The 22,122-nt window shown below is 55.9% G+C and overlaps 4 protein-coding genes and 1 non-coding gene across 6 annotated transcripts; all 5 read right to left on the reverse strand.

The window, feature by feature from the left end:
* Window positions 1-2,538: 2,538 nt before the first annotated feature.
* Window positions 2,539-3,028, reverse strand: LBRM_35_snoRNA1. Of its 2 annotated transcripts, none has more exons than XR_001182266.1 (1): window positions 2,539-2,768. It is a non-coding gene (small nucleolar RNA). The 2 variants fall into 2 exon arrangements; XR_001182267.1 differs by having other exon boundaries at window positions 2,646-3,028.
* A 1,039-nt stretch (window positions 3,029-4,067) lies between these two features.
* LBRM_35_2850 (conserved hypothetical protein) lies at window positions 4,068-5,723 on the reverse strand (the record flags this gene model as incomplete). The annotated part of the gene is made up of 1 exon (XM_001568855.1): window positions 4,068-5,723. The coding sequence occupies one exon, from the start codon at window positions 5,721-5,723 to the stop codon at window positions 4,068-4,070; it is 1,656 nt and encodes a 551-aa protein (XP_001568905.1).
* Window positions 5,724-6,509: 786 nt separating this feature from the next.
* On the reverse strand, window positions 6,510-7,532 carry LBRM_35_2860 (conserved hypothetical protein; the record flags this gene model as incomplete). Its single annotated transcript, XM_001568856.1, has 1 exon — window positions 6,510-7,532. The coding sequence occupies one exon, from the start codon at window positions 7,530-7,532 to the stop codon at window positions 6,510-6,512; it is 1,023 nt and encodes a 340-aa protein (XP_001568906.1).
* A 5,760-nt stretch (window positions 7,533-13,292) lies between these two features.
* On the reverse strand, window positions 13,293-14,681 carry LBRM_35_2870 (putative dihydrolipoamide acetyltransferase precursor; the record flags this gene model as incomplete). Its single annotated transcript, XM_001568857.1, has 1 exon — window positions 13,293-14,681. One exon carries the CDS (start codon window positions 14,679-14,681, stop codon window positions 13,293-13,295), a length of 1,389 nt encoding a protein of 462 aa, XP_001568907.1.
* Window positions 14,682-15,558: 877 nt separating this feature from the next.
* LBRM_35_2880 (conserved hypothetical protein) lies at window positions 15,559-16,656 on the reverse strand (the record flags this gene model as incomplete). Its single annotated transcript, XM_001568858.1, has 1 exon — window positions 15,559-16,656. The coding sequence occupies one exon, from the start codon at window positions 16,654-16,656 to the stop codon at window positions 15,559-15,561; it is 1,098 nt and encodes a 365-aa protein (XP_001568908.1).
* Window positions 16,657-22,122: the final 5,466 nt, after the last annotated feature.

Below are 22,122 nucleotides of genomic sequence, written 5' to 3' on the forward strand. Positions count from 1 at the left end.
CGATGGTGCGTGGGCGCACTGCTAACAAAGCGTCTACCCGCCTGCGACAGCAACAAAGAGGAAAACAGCTGACGCAGGTGAGAGATCAGCGAAGAGACCCGCACCCCACACAAGCACAAGGGCATACGCAAACGACTCCAGTGATGCAGAGGGCTGAGACAGCACAGACTACCTCGATTTCCAGCCGCGATGGTGTTGAGCAATAAACGGCGAGTTAATGCGCGAATGCGCAGACTGAGACTGATGAAACCAATGCCTCTACCCTTTTCTTTATCGCACGTGCACAGCCTATGAGCTTCGACGCGTTGATATGGTTGGCGCCTGCTGAGTGATTAAAGCCTCCTCCTCCCCTTTTTTCTTTGTGTGGGTGTGGGTGTGTGCTGACGGGAAAGGAGGAGAAAGTAGTAAAGAGGGAGGGAGGAGGAGGAGGAGCAGCAGCAGCAGTGAACAAGAACAAAGGAGGGGAAGAGCACAACGTTCGAGGTGAGTCCGGCTGTGTAGCGCTAATGAGCAAAAAAAAAAAGAGAGAATTTAGAAAGCCACGAGAACGAAGGCGAAAAGCGAGTGCGCGCGGAGAGCAGCTTTTGATGGCACGGAAAAGTACGAAGGAGAAAAGCGCGAGGGGTGACGGGGAAGATACGGGAAGAGAACAAGAAAGAGCCGGCAGGGGGGAGGAGTCAATACAGGGAGCAGGAAGAAGAGAGCGCATAGACAAGAGTTGAACTTTCCTTCTATTATGCCCTTTTTCAAACACACACACACACACACCTATAGACAGAGGCTAAAGAGGGCGAAAACGAGGGGGGCACGAAGAGAGAGGCACAAGACAGACGCAGATAGCAGCAGTAGTGCAGTGCACGGTGAAGAAACAGGTTTGAGCCAAAGAGCACGCGCACACACACACGAGAGGGGAGGGGGGAAAACGGTCGGCTAACGCGCCTTCGGGAATAAACAAGTAAGAGAGTGAGAGAGCGAGCGTGTCGGGAGGAAAATAAGCGAAAAAAAGAGAGCACCGGCAGGAAGCAAAAAGCAGACGTGGAGATACAGTTCCGGTAAGAGAGAGAGCTCGAGATGGTCTTTGTGTGTCCCTCTGTGGCTCAGGGGGTGCATTCAGTGCGCGCAAAACCTCTACCTTACTAATCTCTCGGTAGAAGACAGGACAGTGCAGCTTCTTTGACCGGTTTCCCCTTTTTTATCTGCAGTGTCCTTGGATGGTTATTCGACCCATATGAAAGAAGCAGGCGCATACGCACACACAAATGAAGTCGTGCAAACGAAATAAGCACCGGCAGTGCAGCGAGAAAGGAAGCTCGAAGAGAAAACAAGAGAAAAAAAAAGAAAAAGGAGGCCCGTCGGTGAAGCTGCTGGTGCGTAAAAGTGTGCGTATGTGAGCTGTGCCCCACCTAAGCACGCACAACGCGGGCCCTGAACACGAGGCGGGACTCAGCAAAAAGGGCGAGTGCGTACGAGGCCACAGAGTGAAGCACGGCGAGCCAAATAAGAGACAATAACCCAAGACAGAGTAAAAAGCAGAACCCAAAAAAAAAAAACAGCGAAAAAAAGATGCGCAGATGACGTTCGACCAAGACGAAAACGCCGAAAAATAGGGAAACAAACGAAAACAGAAAGAGGCGCAAGACAGCAATGCCGATTATCCACAATAGCCACGGACACACACACACACACACACCTGCCGCTACCACAGGTGCACCTCCTTCTGCTTGTCTCTCGCTCGGTGCACTTGTCAGGAGCCTACCTGGCGTGCCTTCTACCCTTTATGAGCAGCTTACGACACGAGAAACGATGATACAACGCGATGTCTACTGAAATCCGAAGACTAACCCGCGAATCTGGACTTCTGTATGCAATTAAAAGACGCCTTCCCACTTTTGCTGGGCGTTGCTTCAACGCTCTTGGGAGCTGTGCTGGTATTCTTTTTTCGCACACAGGCATGCGATGGCGTGTGTGAAGACAGGTGCGTTACACGAAGGAAGAACACAAAGTGAGGGCAGAAGATGAAGTGGAAGAAACAAAAGGGCCTCTGTGACGTACAGGTTAATAGGCACGGCATTCGATTGCGCAAGAGACATCGTGGGCGAAACCGCACGGCCTGGCGGCCGCAGGTCGACGAGTAAAACACCGGTATAGAGTAGACCAATCAGATCCGCTTAGGTATGCAATACTTGTCCTTATTGAACACGGCCAACATAGAAGTTAAAAAGACCCCAAAAAACCAAACCAGTGACGGCGCACAACTCAACCCCAAAGCTCCAGCAGTGTCTATCAGTGATGTGTACTCCTGTGTACATTCCACAAGCCGGTCATTCAGTTTTCTTCAATAGTTTGTCGTATAAACCATCATTCAGACACACACACCGCAGCAACAGTTCAAGCAAGCGTAGGCAGCTCCAGACGAGCAGTCAGATTTCAAGGACTAGAGGTTGCATCTCATGACGGCGCACGACAGCGGGCTGACGCGCAGCGTAGTCGGATATATGCTTGTTCTCATTGATCATCAGACGCTCCACGCGCGTGCAACGCGCACAATCACAGCCCGCGTTCTCCCTCACACCATCCATCGGCACCACCCATCGACACGCGAGCGGGACGAGCGAAGTGCAGGTGGGCCGCCCACATACCAGCGCAACACGCTAACGCAGCCGCAGTGCAAGTCAGCGGATGACGCTTAACAGGGGTTCAGTCAAGTGGTCGCGCGCAGCGACGCTTCAGAGGGAGCCACCACGGGGCAGCCCCCCGACATGATTGTTGTATGCTCTGCATCACGCTTGCACAGCACGCACACCGCCGCCTCGATGGAGCCGCGGCACCACCACACACACACACACACACACACACACACAAGCACGCAAGCACACGACAGTCAGCCATATGTATTGCATTGGTTTGGCTTCCACGCACGCCACCGCCCAGGCGGCGCGCTCCGATTATTGGTCGATTAATTATGCATCACGCGTCCGCCACACACACCGCAGCAGCACTGCCACCACTACCAGCTGCGCAGAGCCGGCCGAGGACGAGCAGTCAGATTTCAAGGACTAGAGGTTGCATCTCATGACGGCGCACGACAGCGGGCTGACGCGCAGCGCAGTCGGATATATGCTTGTTCTCATTGATCATCAGACCCTTCGATACAGTACGGGGCACGCTAGGGGGCGAGAAAATGTCGAAGAGTGTTATCGGTTGCCTCCCCTCGCAAGAGTGTGAAGACGGAATCGTGTGCTTTATGAGAAAAGATGACGAGAGGAAATGGTAGCGCACCGGCAGTCAGAGTGTCTGAGTGAACAAGAGCACCAGTAGGTGGTAGTTGACAGAAAGAATACAAGCAGGCGCAGAGGTTGTGGGAGTGACGGTTGAAGATGGTGGAGATACCATGTGTGAATGCATGTGAAAAAGCCTTTGTTTTATAGAAAAAAAAAAAATCAACACTTCCAGTGCAACACGGTGGTTTGCAGACGCGTTAGGCGAATGACGGTACCTTGCGCGTTGCACAGCTGCGCCCATGAAGGGATCACTAGTTCTGTATGTGGTGACGAAAAGCTGCAGGTGTTGCTGCCGAGTCCTGGAAGAGACACAAAAGCGATTGCAGGCATACGTGTCAAGGAAGAAGATAGAGGTAGTACCGGGGAGTACATCCGATCCTTTTCTGCTCCGAGTTCTTTCTCTGTATTATAGCTAGTGAGGTGCTTTCCTGATAAGCCACAGCCGTACGCGTAGCCTGTGTGGCATGTCAATGACCCGCTTGTTGAAACTTGAGCGGAGATGGCGCAAGGACCACTCAGGCGGCAGACGAGCAAACATTGCAGCGAAAAAAAAGGTGATGCACACACAACAAACAAAAAGCCGACAGGACAGGTGAACGAGAGAGAAGGGGCGGCGTGAATAGAAACGCGGCCAACGCAATGGAATTCATCGTCGATGTTTCTGCCTCTCACACCGTCACTCCGACGCACTCACCGTTGCTCTGCACGTTTCTTCAATGATTGGGCTGTGCCTCTACCCAGCTTCACCTCCGCCTCCACCTCCCAGGATATGCCTTCTTCAGAATTTCACGCTTCTTCTTCTAAGAGAGGGAACGGGACTTTCTTGGACACGACTAGCGTTCTGTGCTCGTGCGAGTAGTATCCACGCACATATCCACGCGCAATAAGTTTTGCAATCCAGAGTGCCATGCGGTCTTCATCCATAACGCTCTCCGCCATGCGGGCTTCAGCAACTGGGGATACAGCCTCGTCGTCTCGTGAACGCTTCTTCAACGCCGCGGACGCCTTTCCACTCTGCTGCTCCTCGGTGGTAATATAAGTGTACGCGGTCAGTAACGCTGGAATTGTAATACGACTGTTGTCGACGTCCGGAATTCCAGCCATGGCGGCGTGCACACGGGCGACCACCATCAGATAGCACAGGATCTTTGCCTGCTGCAGGATTAGGTACACGCCACGGCGATGGAATGTCGAGGCATAGGTGTCGAGGGCAGCAGAGAAGCACACCGGGTCGCCTCGCTCAATGGCTGCGGTCAAGGCACCGAACAGGAGCGGGAGCAGATCCTCGTCAGCGCGCAGAATATCAGCTGGAATGCGCCGCCCATTCGCCACACCGGCCACGGAGAGAAAGAAGCGCACCCGCTCCTTGTTGAGGCGCTGCGGCTCATTGCCGAACCCTGCGGGCGGCAAAAGCGTGTAAGCGATCCGCAAAATGCGGTGGGCCTCGTCGAACTTCCGCTCGTACAAGCGCATCCGACCTTGATAGTAGTGATAGGTGACCACCTCTGACACCATGTGCCGCGACGGGTGCAAGATGGAGCGTGCAGGCTCTTGCGATGACTCAGCAACCTTTTCAGCATGCTCCACAGCACCCAAGAGCACGGCGCACTGGTGGGTGTTGTAGCGCTGAAACAAAATGATGAGGAGACCATTCACTAGGGAGAGGGCCCCACGACGTCGCGAGTGCTCGGGAGCTTCGTGGGCGTCCACAGACTGGAGTGCGACCAAAAGCTTGCGCCACGTTCGTACAACCTGTCCTATGGAATCGTCAATGGCTCTGCCACTCGCATGGCGGGCGACTTGCGGAATGCGGTGAACCAGGTATAGCAGCACAAGTGTGTCCCAGCCGACTGTGCCCGGAGTGTTGCTGTCCACGCGTGGAGGATAGTGATCGCGGTTCATGGAGTGGCACTCCTGAAAAGACTCGAAGGCGTAAAGAAGCCCCTTCAAAAGCGTCGTCTGCAAACTCCGTTCCAGTTCCTCGTCCGTCACACTGTTACCCTGCCTGGTCTTGCTCGCAGTGGTAGCCGGCTGAAACGAGGACGAAGAGAGCGAGGCGGTGTTCTGCAAGATGCACTTGCGTGTACAGCGCTGGTAGTGCGTCAGGGCACCTGTTATGGCAATGCGCACCACCAGTTCGCGACAGGACGCGCGCTCCGCCTCGTTGAGGGCCTCCACAGCAGGTGTTGGTTTGCTTGCTCGAGTGAGTCGAAGACTCCACGCATTCTGGTGTAAGTATCGCTCACAGGCCTGCTCCAGCGAGGCGTGCGTCGTCCGGATGAGGTTGTGCAGAGTCGAGGCGGAGTCATTTTTAATCTGAACCGGTATGCCCTTCTCTGCCTTGGCGATGGCATCCTTCAAGATGATTCCGTTGCGCGAGCAAATGCCAGCTGCAGCCACCTCCAGCCATGCGGCCTCGATGCAGAAGTACTGATGCTCCATTTCGACTTGGCGAGCAAGCGAATTCAACGGTATGGAAGACAGAGAAAACGGAGGAATGGGGGGGAGGGGGAGGGGGCGGCTATTGATGCCAACGCACCACTGTCGTCCGCAATGGGTGATCTGCTTTCCAGCGACAAGCAGAGGAAGGAAGCTGAAGCACTCGATGTGCTGGAAAAAAAAAAGAAAATCAGAAAAGAAACAAGAGACCGATGAAGAGACGAGGAAAGAAAAACAGGTGAGAAAGGGTACACAGGTGATGAACCACACTCGGCCTCCACCGGCAAACCTTTACCGGACGCACATTCTGCGGACTTGCCCGCGGCGTACACATGAAGAGCATCAGGCACGACCCAGGAAAGGGGGAGGAGATGTGGCGCATCGAGCAAGAGACGTGAAAAGAAAGAAGATCAGCACGGCATTTTTCTCCTCTTTCTTGGTTCACTGAGCAGCGGCAGCTAAATTTTCACATCGACTGTGTGCTGTGGCTTTTTTTCACTCTCGCAGTGTTGGTCACTCCTCGCCACTCTCTGTGAAGGCGTGGCAAAGAAGGAAGGGAGAGATGTCAACTCAAGCCTCAACGTCCACGGCACGTCGGCTTCAGCGATAGTCCTTGCAAGCGACTTTACGATTCACCTGTGAAGACGAAGTACGCTACTTGATTCACAAGAGGAAGCGCGAAGCAGATGAAAATAAACGAATAGGGCTAAGAGAAACGCAGGCACACACATACACACAGCTCTGCCCCTCTCAGGCGGTGTTTGAACCTCCATACTTCCTATTTCGATATCAACAGCGCTCTAGCATCACGCACCAGTTCTCCTTGTCGTAGTAGGATTTTCTGATTTCGATCGGAATCCTCCCGGTCCCATCATCGCTCACCGCCTCCTTGCACAGTTGCTCTAGCTCTCCTTCCTCAAAAAAGTGGTAGTAGCGCTGGAACACCTGTTGAGCCGAATCGTACTTTCCGCTTCGCTCCCACCGCACGAGACCGTCTCCCGTCTCTGGGTTTACCAGACGCTTTGTGTTCTCCCTCTGCTCGCGCGCCCACACATAGATGAGTGCAAGTCCGCCATGCGGCCGAATAAGGCGTATGAGCTCACGCACTGCCAGCCTCCGCCGCTCCCGACTTGCATAGTGATGAATCACCGCAATGCTGATAGCGGCATCGAAGACACCGTCACGCAACGGGCACCGTAGAGCATCGCTGCGCACTGTATCAGTTCGTGGGAGCTTCACCTCAGACACAGGTGTCGCCACCCCCTCTCCCTCGTTCCTTGCACCTTTGCCATGTAGGCGGCGACACCGCTTCTCCTGATGCAGGTTAGGGTCCACCAGCTGACGTTGCGTGGAGCGCAGGAGCTCCTCACTGTAGTCGAGACCCACAACGTAGCGGTGCGCGGGTACGGAGGAAACAAGAGGCAACGACGGCTGCGCTTCTGCCTGCTGCTTCAGCTTCATTTCGAGAGTGGCGCCAGGTGTTCCCATGGAATGCGAGAGGGGGGTGAATGCAAGCCGCTGGGCTGCTGAAAAGTACTTCCCATTTCCGCAGCCAACATCCGCCACGAGCGAGAAGGGCGGTAAGCCCTCCAAGAAGGTGCTAACCTGTGGCCACGCCTTGTACCGCGTGCTAGAAAAGTGCTCGGCGATCGCGCTGTACACGTTGTGCACATATTCGTGTTCGTAGGCGGCAGCATCAGTTAACGGGCTAGGGAACACCGGTGCAGGATCCGCATCCTTGCTCACATCGATTTCGACTCGATGCTTCTTCGTGTCGGGCGCTTCTGCAGGGCCCGCGCAGTTAGCCGACATCTATGGACTGTGTACGTGTGTCTTTGACAAGCAATGCAGGCACGTGCACGAGAGACGTAGATCAACGAAGCGCGACGACGCTCGTCACTGGCGTAGCAGCACTGCCGACCTGCCAACCCCACGAAAACAGTGTGTGAGCACGCACCGGGACGTGATGTGAGAGAAAGAGAGGGAGCCAGAATATCAGGAGAGGAGAGCAAAACGCAATCCATATGCTGCAGCATATCCTCGCCAAGCATCCGCGCGCAGCGCTTTCGCAATTACGCAGTGAGATGCCTTGAGATAGAGTTTCCGTGTCTGGTAAGTTAGGGTGTGTGCCTCACAACAGTGATGATCACAGCCAACGTGCCATGCAGGCGCGAATGCCTCTTGGAAAAAGGTAGGATCTACATGTCTTTCTCATATTTCGATACAGTGCACTGCCGCCCTTCTCTTCTTGCCCTGTGTTGTCGGCAGTGCTGACTGCGGTGCGTACGCCACAAAGGTGCCAGTCTTCAGTGACGGAGAGTCCATCAAGAGGCAATACAGAACAAAAAGCAAACGATCCTGTCCAAAGTGCGTTGTTGCTCTGATGAGGGCGAGTGAGGCGACATAGATCTTCGACAGAGAAAGATAGGGTGCACCTCTTCACGTTCTTATTTGTTTGTTCAACGTGTCAGTTCTGCCACACAGCAGCAGGTTAACTCCACTCCACACCCTACTCCACCTGGTGCGTCGCAGGCCCATCGCGTGGGGCAATGGCGGCCCTGGGCACACACGCGCCACAGCACTGCGCCGAGACAGCCATCGGAGGGCGACCTGTGCCCCCCAAGCGCCACCGACCCACGCCCCACAGGCCGCCTCGCAGCCACCCGGCGCATCCCTCGGGGCGGCCTAGGCCCCCTGCCACTGGGCAACGAGGGCCGGGCGGGACGCCGTCAAGCCACGCGGACCCCCCCCACCACCACCACCGGGGCGGCACAAGCGTGTTCGCTGCCGCGGGTTGCTCTGACGCAACACCGTCCAGGACCTGCTCGCCGACGCCCGCAGCGACACGCCACATCGGCCCTCCCTGCGTCGCAGGCGCTTTGCCCCGCCCCCAGAGGCGCCTGGGCGTTGGCGGGGGTGAGGGTGTTTGGCTTCCCCGCGGGGCGTGGGATGCGGGGGCCCTGCGATACCGCGCGCTGAGGTGCCTCCCGTCATTAGGGCATCTCACAACATCACTTTCCAAACCTGTCGTGCCTCCTTCAGGCTGAGCTAGAGGTCAAAAAGAAGGCGAGGAGAAAGAAAACCAGCGGAAGGCGAGGTGCCAGAGAAATCCTGATTCGCCTCGATTCCGCATTCGCTGGGTTCTTCGTGTGTCCCGCCGAAACCGTCCTGCAAGGCTATTGCGCATATTCGCCACGTCACGCTGCTCCTGCCGACGATACTCAGTCTGGCCGCACAAAGTGCCTGCCGTTTGCCGCCACGAGCCTTCCCCTCGGCGTAGCTGTCGCTTTGGCGGAAGGGCTCCAGGATGTCGTCTGCAATTCGCCCAGGCAGAAACTTGACGGCGGTCGATCGCTCAAATAGTGGGATGAGGCGCTCCATCCATTGTTGCCTTTGCGAACAAACAAAGACACCTAGGCGTCAAATGGTAAGGTGTGCCGGCTCCTAGGTCTTAACGACGTCGCGACACAACAGCATCTGCACGCGCTGCCGCGGGATTGCTTCGTTGTCAGCCGCTGTAACCACAGATTCAGGGTAACTCTTTTAGCGCTCGCGTTTCTTGTCGTGTGCCACATTTGCCGGAGGTCCTTGTTGAGGAGCCCTGCAAGATGACGTGCAAGGTGTAACCCCAAAGCGAAGGTGATGAAGTCAACATGGCAGACGGCGCTACGAGAGGCGGAGAGGAAGCGCTGATATGCTGACCAGTGACGGAATATCAAACTCTATACTCGTCTTGGATTGGAGGTTTCCAAGCGCGGCGACGCATGAGGTGAAGAGCGATTTGTCGCCTCATTGATTGAAGAGTCGAAAAGTAGAAGTGTGTCACCCCTGTCCTGGGTGCGCAGGTACGCCAGCGGAGTGTGCTCGTTTGCCACGCGCACGTTCACTTGAGAAAAGTTCCGTACTGCCACCACTTGACCAAGGTTCATCCGGTGGGCACCTTCCCAGTGCCTTTTCGAAGGACCTGTCAACTCCAATGAGGCATCGTCAGCAGAAGAGACGTCACCTTTCGATGTGATGTTGTGACCGTGCAGCTGGTGCTTGTCCTTCCGCGCCTTGGCGTGCCGAGACTTTTCCTCGATTAGCGCAGCTCGTGTCTTGCGAGCAAAGACCTTGATGTAGTAGCCAGCGCACATCTCGTTCCACAGGACGCTGTCCAGCCCGTGCGACGTCGCCTCCACGAGAAGAAGCCCCTCGTCTTCTGTTGCCTCAGCGTGTGCCATGCAATTGAAAGAACGTACCATCTTGAAGAATGCGAACGGCGAGTCGTAGTCGACGAGGGTGAGCTCGGCGGAGGAAAGCGCATGAGGAGAGAGGATACCAAGGCAGTTGATGGTAGCATCATGCCCTGATAAGACCAAACACTAAAAGTTCTTCTGCACCAGCTGCCCCAAGAGCTCCTGGCTCCATCGACACTTCTCCGTATTGCTGGCACGATTGGCTTTCGCACCTCCGTTCGCACTCGCAGATAACGATGGATCAAACAAAGATGGCATGCACTGGTTCGTCGGCTCCGTGTCGCTGAGCTCCTCCAAGATGTCGTAAGCGCCGCTCGCACGCCTGCGTCGACAGGTGGGTTCCTCTTCGATTTTTGAGCAGCTAGCAGGCATCGTGATGTGGCCGTGCGGAGGTCCTGAGGTCCACGGTGTAGACCTTGACGATGAAGACGACTCAGACGACAAGGCCGCGGTACTGCAAGTGTCTGTGCAAAACGCCGCATTGGCATCGCCCGCCGCCTCTCGCGGGAGGCGCGTTCGCCAGCAGTGTCACACAAACTGCCTCCATTCTGCCTCCGCGTCGTCGAAGTGCCAAGCACCGTCGAGAGAACCGGTACGCTGGTCGCGCGAGGCGTCCGTTAACATCCTCTCCCAATCCACAAGAACAACGGACAGGTAACAGTGCACGTCACTGGTGTGCAAGTGGGGAAAGACGACGGTCCACACATTCACTGGGAGGGAGTAGCGCGCCAAGGCCACGACACGTGCGACACATCTGGGTGCGAGAGCAGAAGTGACATAATTTCACGACCGGGGTTTCCCGTTGCGCCAGCGACAATGATGGAGATCAGTTTGCCTTTGAACGACATACGAAGATATTGTTGGATGTGGAGTGATCGCCGTGTGTGTACACGCGGGTGGTGGGGGAGGGAAGCAGATCACTCAGGAGATTTAAGGCCTACAGAAAGAAAGAAGGGAAGTAGAGAAAGCACAACGGTGCTCCCCCGGCCTCTCTCCGTCTCCGTCTATGCATGAAGAGTGAACATACAGTTGTAGGTGGGTGATTGAATGCCAACGGAGTGAGAGTATATACCCGTTGGTAGACGTTTGTGTGTGCTTCATTTGGCGAACTCTCTGGAGTACAACTCGGCAGTGTATCGCACTGTTTTGGCGTTCGATGCTGACTGCGAGAGGAAATGGACTTTCTGCATTGCACAGCAGCTCTTAAACGCCTGGGTGCAACGGCAAAAGAGAAGGGGAAGAGAAAGAGGCCGAAGTAAGAGAACGAATGTGCACGTAGACAGTGAAGGCCATTGTGTTCTGCACAGAAAGAAGTCGCTCAGCCAAATGTGCACCGCCATGGCCTCCACTTTTATTTTCTTTTTTTTTTTGAAGGGGAGAATTAGTCGCCGAGAAGCTTTTGTGGTGTCACTCGAGCCAAAGAGCTTTTCATTCATCGAGCACCGCTAAGAAATCTCGGCAAAACGCCTCCATCTCGCTGCCAAGGTGTATGGGAGAAAACGGTCTCTAGCATGAGTGCTCCTTTCCTCAAGCCGACAGCATTCATCGAATCATGCAGCCTACCTAGTGCACAATTCCTACACACACACACATATTCTTCTCACTTAGCCCATTGATCGTTAACCGCCCAAGCTTTCGCACAACCGCTTCACGGCAGCGCACACTGGGCCAATGATCTAACGCTTGTTATTGCCACACACTTAGTTACGCCCCACCATTGCTGTGAAATCGTCCATATACATACTCTCTACCTACGCGCGTACACACAACCACACATACGCACTTAGAGGAGAGAGAACAAACTGCAAAAGAAAAAAAGGAGAAAAGGAAAACCAGCCCTCTACGCCTATCCTATCAGCACTGCATCATTATCGAGCGCCAACTTTGCGCTACGGCCATTGCATGCTTCCCTCTCCCATGTACTTTTTGTGTGCCTGCACTTTTACTGAGAGGGTGGGCTGTGTATGGGGCGAAGAGAAGAGCACAACTGCAGAAATAACCTCCTGTGTGCGTGTGTTAAAGTAGCGAAAAATCGTTGGGCGAAGGTGTACGAATATAAAATCAACCCAAGGAAAAAAATAGATAGATGTATATGTATAGATGTATATGTATAGATGTAGATATCTATATATAGATATATATAGATATCTATACATACATACATATATATATATATATACATATACATACATATACATACATACATCTACATCTATACATATACAGGTCAGTACGACGACGAAACAAAAAGAAGGTGCGTTATGTCCACGTTCATCATGTGCAAGTCTTTGTGTGTGTGTGTGTTTCTCTGATCTGTCGTTAGTGTGAGCTGTGTGGGTGGGTGTGCAGGGGTGCTATCATCGATGAGAGAGGATATGTGGGGTGTACCAAGAAAAGGGATGAGTCCACCGCTCGCTTTGCTCAATGTCTTTTTTGTTGTTGGTTTTCTTCGTGTGGCGCTACTATACTTCTTCTTACCACCTTCCCACTCCTTTGTGTTGCTTCTTTTCCGAATGACCGAGTGCGCGCGTCAACAACCTACAACGTCTCTACAGAAGAGGACTCACAGCAAGAGAAACGATAACAACAGTAGGATGACGACCACTACCCAACGCAGCCCTCTCCATTTCGAGACTCTTTATTTTAACAGCAACGCCTCCGCCTAGACGCGCGCATGTAAACGTACGCATGCAGTCCCTCATCTCATCTTGTCCATCAAGTCTTTCGTGTGTCTGCTGCAGTACTACCTCCCAAACGATATGCGCAGAGAGAGAGAAGGGCAAGAAGGAAATTCTCTATAGCATAGCAGCACCAGCGGAGGCAAAGAAAAAAAGAATGAGACCGGGAAGACGACGCTGCGCAGCTGCAAGCACGCGAGGCATGGCAAAAACTGAAGAGAAAGCAAACATAAGGAAGGAAAAGACTTTAAAACTCAGCGTAAGAAAAAAAATCGTATTGAGAGAGAAAAGAATTCTTTTGAAGTCGGCAGCTCTCCCTCACAGAATTCCCTTGATTTCCTCTACACTCCTCCGCCCCTCCCTCCCTTCCCCCCCCCCCACCCGCACAGCATCACGAATCAATGGAGGTGATGAAAACGAGGGGAAGAGAAAGATAAGATTGCTATTCGCTTTGACTTTTTCGTTTGCCGTTACACTGCCACTTTCTTTCTGTCATTCAAACAAATGAGCACAGACACACAGGCCAGCACCCCCTTAAACATCAAAGCCCATTAGGGACAACGATCAAGCAAAACAACGGTGGAGGTAGAGGAGCTGTAGAGCAACCACACTACCCAATTCCATCATAGCTAAATCGATCAGCTTGGTGTCTGCTCCTACAGCAGAAGTGACAGCGGGTTCTCTATGGCGTCGTGAAAGCCCTGGAACCACTTAGCGCCGAGTGCGCCATCGACGATGCGGTGGTCAAAAGACGCCGCAAAGTTCACAACGGTCTCTACCTTGCCGGTCATCTCAAACTCACCCGTCCCCTCGTTCCTCACGATCTCAGCGCGTGGTTTGGCGGAGCCGATGGCAAGAATCATCGCCTGCGGGGGGTTGATGATGGCCGTAAAGCCGGGGATGCCTGTCGCACCGAGGTTCGACACGGAGCACGTGCCACCCTGGAACTCGTTGGGCTGCAGCGTACCGTCGCGCGCCTTCTTCGCTAGAGCCTTCACCTCCTTCGATATTTCTACGAGACCCTTCGCCTGCGCGTTGCGGATGATCGGGGTAATAAGGCCAGTAGGCGTAGCAACAGCCACCGAGACGTCAACGGTGGCGTATTGGCGGATGAAGTCGCCCTGCCAGGAGGAGTTCACCTCCGGCACCAAGGTGTTGGCGCGCGCGACCGCCTTGATGATGTAGTCGTTCACGGTGATCTTGTACTCGCCGTTGCCCTTCGCGTTCAGCTGCTTGATGAGGGCCATCATGTTGTCGACGCGGCAGTCGTCGAAGAGGTAGTAGTGCGGAACCTCCATGTTCTTGGACTGGTGCAGGCGCTTCGCAATGACAGACCGCATCGTCGTCACTGGAATGTCAGTGAAGTTGGGGTTCGCTGGAGGAGTTCCCTTGACGGCCGCGGGCTTTGCAGGGGTAGTCGGCGAAGCAGCAGCCTTGGTCGGCGCAGCCGCCTTCGCAACCAAGCCGGCGGTTCCGCTCGCCACTGCAGCAGCCACGTCCTTGGACGTGATGCGACCTACACCACCACCTGTGCCCTTGATGCCACTCAGTGACACATTATTCTCCGCAGCCATCTTGCGAGCGTACGGCGAAGCCTTCACGTGGTCGCCAGAGGCCGCAACAGGGGCAGCAGTGGCAGCAGTGGCAGCAGTGGCAACAGCCACAGGATTCGCAGCAGTAGGGGCAGTAGGAGCTTCCTCGCCCTCCGGCTTCCAGCTCTTGACCTCATCGGAGTTGACGCCCTCCTTCTCGTCTACGATGAGGCACACCGTCTGACCAACGACCGTCTCCTCCCCAACAGAGGTAATGACACGGGCAAAGAAGCCCTCCTCGGTCGCATTATCGTACGACACGACAGCCTTATCGGTCTCGACATTGCAGAAAGTGTCGCCGGGACAGATGGGGTCACCAGGCTGCTTGCACCACTCTGTAATCTTACCCTTCTCCATCGTGGGGGAGAGCGCGGGCATGGGAATAGGCGTGATGGTGAAGAAGCGAAGGGCAGTCAGCGCAGCTACCTTCGGGAAGGCGCGGCAGCAAAACATGATGAACAAACGGGTGTGCTGTGAAAGTGAGAGTAGCAGTAGAGGGGGTAAAGAAGCCCGTAGACTGTCTTATTTTTTGTGAAGGAAAGGGACGAAAGGAAGAGGCGTCACCACGTGGTCTTCAAGTCCCCCTTTCGAGCTATGATGTGCTAAGAATGAAACCGTCCTACAAGTGAGAACTCCGCTAAGCGTTTTTTTTTGCTTTTCAAAGGTGTGACTGGACACACGTGCGCCAGCAAGATGGAGATAATAAGAGAGAGAGGCGCAATCGCAAAAGAGTGATCAGGGGAAAGGGGGAAAGTGGCAGGAGAGCAGAGGTACGAGGCGACAAGCACAGGGAGAGGCTGGACGCGTATGTGGCAAACTCACCGCATGTGCACCATGACATGTGGGCAAAGCGAGAACAAGCAAACTCCTCCTTTTGCACGAGTTGGCTCCCTTTACGAAATGAAAGTGGCTAATCCATTTTTTTTTGTTTGTCGCTTGTACTTTTCAGTCTTCGCGGATGCTCTTGGCCGTGCTGCTCACAGACGGATACAACGCTGCAGAGAGAGAGCACGCCTATGACTCCCTGGCCTGCACGCCGAGAGAATGGTAGGGTACATCAACTTGACGGTGGTTCAAGAAAAGTGTCTAGAATCAGCGCCTGCAAAGGGACACGTGTCACGAACATGAGAAACGGTCGTTGAAATGCACCCATTGGACCAGAGCCAGCAAAGAGAATCAAGAAAGGAGGAAACGGCAGAGTGAAAAAAAAAGGCTACAGAGCAGTAGTGTTCCCTACACACTCGGTGGCGCGACGAGGATCCGGGGCTGCAGTGCACACGGGCTTTAGCAATCATGAAGGTCCCTGGGGGCTGACTCCTATGCAACGTCCTCATACTTCTAGGTCCACGACGCTCGAAGGCAGCAGCACATTCTGGCCAAAGCGGCCCATCATCATGGCGGCGTTAATGCACGGAAGGAAAGGAATCTCTTCCGACCTTGCCACCCCTTCCGGCTGGCTGCCGCCATCTCGCGTCTCCACGCAAAACAATTTCCGGACAACCTCAGGCACCGGCAGCCAATGCATGCCATGAGCACCGTGGAGATGCCCGCAAAGAACCACGCGGCGCGGCGCTACCTGTTGAGCGTAAGTGCAAATTGGCTGCTCCTCGACACTATGGCAGCCCCTGGGTATGTCTGGACTTTGGTGAACAATCAAGACATCAACAGAACCACCTGGAGTGGCACCTTCAAGCCGCGTGCAAAGATGCTGCTCTGACGAGCATCGAGGAGCAGTGGACAAGCCTGTGGGATCATCATTTTCTCGTACCGAGGCGAACATGAAGGGCTTCCACGCCTTTTTGTCCTGATATGCTGTATTGGGGCTCCAGCAAGAGTTCGAGATGGAGCGTGGTGAGCCGTAGAAGCGCACACCGGAAGGCTCCACCACCACACTGTCGTCACACAAATACACAGCAGGTGCAAAGAGTCGGCGCACCTCTTCCGTAGACATTGCAGCAATGGCCTTGTCGTGATTGCCCGCAATGATCAACTTCACTGGGTGCGGGTGCAACGTGCTATCCGTGAACCAGGCAGCAAAGTCGGCCAGCATCGCTTTGACGTCCCGCACAAAGTTCAAACCTTCCTGAATGTCGCCGCAGTGCACAAGCACATCGCCGTTTGGAACATTCATCTCGCGATGCCGTTCGTGGGTGTCACTGATAATGACTAGACGCAAGGATGAGACCGGCTTGGGTGGCAACTCAGCGATGTTATACACCAACGCGTTGCGCAGTGAGTAGGTGGAAGGGTGCTCGACCTCGCCATTCTGCATGGTAGGAGGGTTCGCATCGTAGAGGGACGAGTGCAACGGTGTCGGGGCAATCGGTGAAGCTGCGGAGATGCGTGTCGGTGGAAGTCGCGCCGTACGGCGGACAAGCCTCGGCAGGTAGCCGTAATATTCGCATAGTGCCGCAGCAGCCACAGGCATGACGACGCAGAGAATACACAGGAAACGAACTCTAGGCGTGCCTGCCCAAGCCACATGCTTCACGTAGGCGACGACTCTCTCTAAGGACGAGATGAGGGATAAAAATGGAGCCTCACGGATGATAGAGTGGCGACCCCCGTCACTGCGAGCGCGCACACAGCAAACTTCAGCCCTCACCCTCGCACGGATATCTGAGGGGTATGGAGAGGAAAAGGGGAAAAAGGGGGCAGTGGCGGTACATGGAGAAAAGGAGGAAAGGCTGTGATCGTGGGATACTACAGGCAAGACGGCTGCACACAGCGCCAGGAGGATTTAAAAAGCATCCACGAGTAGCTTTCATCCGGCGTCTTCGCCAAACAGAGAAAAAACTAACGCACATGCTACGGAACATCTGCGAGGCAGAAGAGGGTGGAGAGGTTTCTAAGAAAGAGTTGAGGCGCAGGAGCGGTGCAAACTCATCCTAGGAGTCTGCAGACAGCAGATAGTCTCACATGTGTACGCCACAGCACCACGCTTTAATCAGCGAGCCTCAGGAACCTACCCCTTCTACTTTCCCACCTCGCTCCTCCATACGAACTTCACAGCACGTTCTTTTTTTCTATCCCCCCCCCACGTTGGGGGCGACGAGGTTGATAGCCGGCGCGGCCCCCACGGATCGAATGGGCCGCCCCGAGCGAAGAAAGCGCCAGAAGTGCCTACGACTGAGCATTCTTGCCGTGACTGCGCTTCGTGCGCGGCACTCGGCAAAGGCAGGGCACCAGAGCATGTGGCTGATCGACCCACCCCCAGGGAACGGGGTCGGTGGTCAAGCATGCGGCCGGACTGGGTAGAAGAGAACGCCTAACAGGGTGCGGCGCTCTGCTTCGGCATGCGTCCGGGTTTTGGGAGGCGCCACGTCACACAGGGCCTCGCCCACCCACTCTCGAGGGGGGCGTGCGGCCGAAGAACGGGCACGCGCAGGCCCCACGTGGCCTTGTAACGCCTGGAAGTTGCCTACGACGATCCCGCGGGGTGGGCATGCTCCTGAAATCCTTCGAGCCCTGCGGGGATTTCTCGGCTTCCCGCTGACGGCGCACCGCGCAAAGCCGTCGCCTGTTCCTGCGATGGACTGCGCCAACGAAAACGATTGGCACAGTCTCCCACAGCCCAGAAAAGTTGGCCGAAGCGGGGGTGCTCGTCGCAGAGAATTCTCGACAACCCCACTTCCCCCGAACGAGCCACGGCCCCTCCCCCGCCAACAGGCCCAGCGAAGAGAGGCCAGAAGACCGATCGCCACACAAGCGGAAGAGCGCGAGTCCCCCCTTAGGTGCGCCTTCCATTCGCCAACCAGCACTCTTGCAAGGAAGGAGCGAAGGCCAATGACGCAGACAGGATGGAATGGGGCTGAGGCGTGGAGACCTTCAGCTGCCGCTTCCACCGCGGCCGTGCTGGCCACCTCGTTGAAAGGAATCCCTGCGCGCGCGCATCCAAACTGGAGGTGAGCCCCCCATCCGTTGTTCACCAAAAATGGTGGGCAGGAACGGATTTCGCTCCCAACTGCGGATGTTTGGCGCAAAGGGCCTGCGCCCAGCGCAGCCAAAAGAGACCGGCCACCGGCCACGGGAAGAAGCAACCGTTTTTCCCCCGGCACAGCCCCGCAATGGGAGGGACGAGCTTCCGAAGACCTCTGCACGTTGCAATGCTCTCCACCCTGCGGCAGCTAGCTAGGGGGCCGCAGTCCTCGGTGATGGTTCGTCGGGCAGTGGTGCTAAAAGCGTTGGGTGGCAGGATGGCGGCAGCTGGGCAGTGCTGGTGTCACCGGGCACTGCCGTCCGAAGATGTGGCGTAGGGTGCTCTAGGGAAACCACGGAGGGCGTCAATAGATGCGACATGTTTTGTAATAACACGGTTGCCCTCTGCCACAGCGTGTGAATGGTGTAAAGGCGAACGGATGCCAATGGACACGCCATGCGAAGACGCACAGCGCCAGGGTGCGCAGGGGAGATGTTTCGGGGGGCCTCGCGCGGAAGCGTGGGCGAAAACCCATTCCCAACCAGCAGCCCGGCAACAAAGCCACCCGTCCCCGCCCAGCGCGCTGGCGGGAAACGGGGCTTGGGCGGCGGGGGTCACCCAGTTTCCGCAAACCTGGATAGTTCGCGGAGCATTAATCGTCTTCGCAACAGTTTGATTTGCAGAGGGGCAAGGAGCTGGAGTCCAACAGCACCGACCCCTCATCGAAAGTAGGGGGAGGACAAGTGACAAGTCGATGAAGACGAACGCGCTGGTGAATCACCTTGGGTTTGGCCGTGTCCCTCATTGTCCCCCATCCAGACGCAGAGCCATACGACAGCTTGGCGTCGCCATGGTCGGAGACAAATTGCCCTATTTCATGCGGGGAGGACAAAAACCGACAGTTTGCGATACGACAAAACCGCGTCCCTTGTGGTTGTGCTTGCTTTTGCGCTTGCGTCGATTTGGGGTTGTATTGGCTTGTGTTCCCGGTTGGTGGCCAAGAAGCTTTGGATCCATGCCCACACCGAACAGGGAAACAGGGACCCTGCGCCCTCCGAGGAGAGGCGGGTCGAACACCCTCTCTTCGCCCATGTGGCCCAGGGGTGTGCGAAACAGGGCTTCGCACTTTTGCAGATTTATCTGCACGCTGCTGTCTTTCGATCACACTGCCACTTTTCCAAGGACCGCGTTGCCGATTCTTACATCAGAATACCGCCCACGACATGGAATAGCGATGCCAGGTCGTCTGCGTACATGCCGAACTGGGTGTCAGGAAATCAGGCCACCAACAACTCCGGGAGAGGAGTGGCTTGCAGGGGGGACAGTTGTGGTGCAAGAACGGCGCCTTGGGGCCACCAGCCATTAGGGCATACTGTTTGCCTAATGGGTTTCCGAGCCTTGCTTGCGCATAGCGGTGTGCAAGGAAGTTTCGGAGCCAGTGCTTCAGGCGGGTGCTAGGGAAACTCTGAGGTTTCTTCGCGAGAATCGGGGAATCCATGGTGTCGAAGGCTTTTCTGGAATCCACCACGGTTATTAACATCTGCATTGCTCGGTGGGTTGCTTGCTGCTCTCTTCCCGGGGTTTGCCGATCATCACGTGGCAATGGATATTTCTATGCATCTCGACCGTGTCCGTGATCCTGGAAAGCACCATTTCCTTGGCGCAGCTACGCCCATGCGCATGTTGGTGTAGATGGGGGTGCCGCGCATGAAATAAGCACCTTAACGCCATGTGCCGCATAAATTTGGAGACGCAAGAGGTGGGACCAATTGACTGGTGCGACGGAGGTTGTTCTTGTGGCTTCCCAGGTTTTGGTGGTATTACAACGTGCGCGTTCTTCCGCTGTTGGGGAACAAGGTTGGCGACCCACATCCAGTTAATGGGAGTTTAAAATGTGCGTTTTGCCTTATGGGGAAGGTGGTGCAGCGCCTCGTTGAGGACCCCATCCTCCCAGGCTGTCTTCGAGACGTTCCGGGGCCACCTCGGGCTCTTTGCCCGAGGGCAGGTGGTCTGTTCCCTCCCGCCTGTTTGTGTTCATTCAATTTGCTATCACGCCATACCCCGGCGGGACGGATAGAAAAGAGCGAGCGCGCGTGCTTGGCGCAACTTCGGCGGGAAAAGGTAAGGGGGTGGTGGTGAAGTCGGTGGCCCTTGTGCGTTGGCAGGGCGGGCGGAAAGAAGAGGGATGATGGGCGGGCTGGTGTGTGGGCGCCTCTGGAATGGGAAAGGAGTCGGCCTGCGTGTAATCATGGCAGGGAAGGGAAAAACAGTCGGTGGGGTGAAAATGCCAGGGATTGGGGGATTCGCGGGGCGGCGGAATAGGGTTTGCGCTAGCAAGCGGTGGTTGCAACTAATGGTGTATTCAGGGCGACCATCAGTGGTGGGAGGCGCCTGATGGACAGGAGGGAAAGTTTGTGCAACGCGCACTGTTCGCAGCACCAGCCATGGTGAAGAGTGGCTGGGATCAACCTTTGACATCCGTCAGCGCCAGGTGTCCTTTTGGACTTCCCTGATGAAGTGGTTCCCCTCATGTTTGCGTAATTGGTGTGTGAACAAGGTGTGGTTGTTCGGGTTGGCGTGGTAAGCTGATTGTGCATCTGCGGCTTGCTCGTCGGCGGTGTCCGTCTCGGCAGGCCACCGCACAATCCCATGAGTTCGACAGCCATGTGGACAACTGCGCTTGACAGCGCACTGCGGGCAGAGGTGGGGGATCCTTTGTGCTCGTCCGGAGTGACTTTTCCCAACGGTCTCGCAGCTTTTCGTGCTTTAGCTCCGAAATGGCCTCAATTTGCCCCTTTCCGGCTGTAAAACACCCTCGCGAACGTGGGGTTGACGGGGTTAGTAGGGTTCCACAAACCGGAGTGATAGCAGAAGTGGGAAACTTATCTTTGCTATCCGCTGTGCGGTTGGTGCGCCAGCGGGCCGCCCCGGCGTCCGGGGCCACGCCGAGTTCAGCGCGCCGTCTGTGCCGCTCTGGGAATATGCTGGCATACCCGGCGCGTTCCCCAGCATGAAGCCCGTATCGCTAAACAGGGCCGCGGGCTGGTTGGCGGTGTCTGGCTGTTCTGCGGGGTGCCGCCGGGATAGGTGAAGATTGAAATTCCCGCAGAGCAACGAGGGGAGACCTCTAAAGGTGCCCGCGAAGGGGTGGGGGCCCGCTGTGGCCGGGGCTTTTGGGGGCATGCAAAATGCCTCCGATCCCTGGCACGAGGCCGCTGTAGACCGTCTCGGCGATAGTCCCTTCGACGGGCGAGTCTCCATCCCGCAGCTTCCATGGGACCCTTCGGGGTTGCGCGTCTTCATTCTGGTGTGCAAATATTGCCGTGCCGCAGCCTGGGTTTGTGCGGGCGCTGAAAAAGGTTGTGCGCCGGGGCGCCCTCAAGGTGTTGGAAGGACTTGGCGAGAGCTCCGCCCCCTGAAGGGGTAAGGATCCGCTTCGGCTGCAGGTGGTGTGGGTTGTTTAGCCTTGCTCAGGTCGTTCGCGTTCGCCTGTGCGATCGTGCGGGTCCAGGGTTGGGTTCGGCCCCACCGCGCCGGGGCAACGGCATCCCTTGCCAGAGGGCCGCGTCTAGCGGCGAAACCCGGAAGGTCTCGCCATGTCAGTGCCGGAGCCCGGCTTCCACCAAAAGGGAGTACTGGCCCCTGCGCCTCGAAGGTTTGGTTGCGTTTGGTTGGGCTTGCGTTGTGTCGCGGTTGGCCTATCCGTTGCGCGTCGCCGCTCGTTTCGCGCGGTCCCTTTCTGTGGCAATTCCTGCGGGCCGCAGGTTCCGGTGCCTCGTTGTTGCGGCCTGGGTGGTGCGCGGTCCCGTTTGTTCGCTGCGCTCGTGGCCGGCTAAAGGTGTTTGGCCGGGAAAAACACACACTTTGTCGTGGCAGGGCGCCTTCGGGAGCCGTTGGGTGCGCCGGTTTCGTTTTCCTTGCGCTGGGCCGTTGGTCTTCTGCATGTTCGCGAGGTTGCGCGGGGGCGCGGTTTTC

This window comes from Leishmania braziliensis, chromosome 36 (genome assembly GCF_000002845.2).
Source record: "Leishmania braziliensis MHOM/BR/75/M2904 complete genome, chromosome 36".
NCBI classification, from domain to species: domain Eukaryota; phylum Euglenozoa; class Kinetoplastea; order Trypanosomatida; family Trypanosomatidae; genus Leishmania; species Leishmania braziliensis.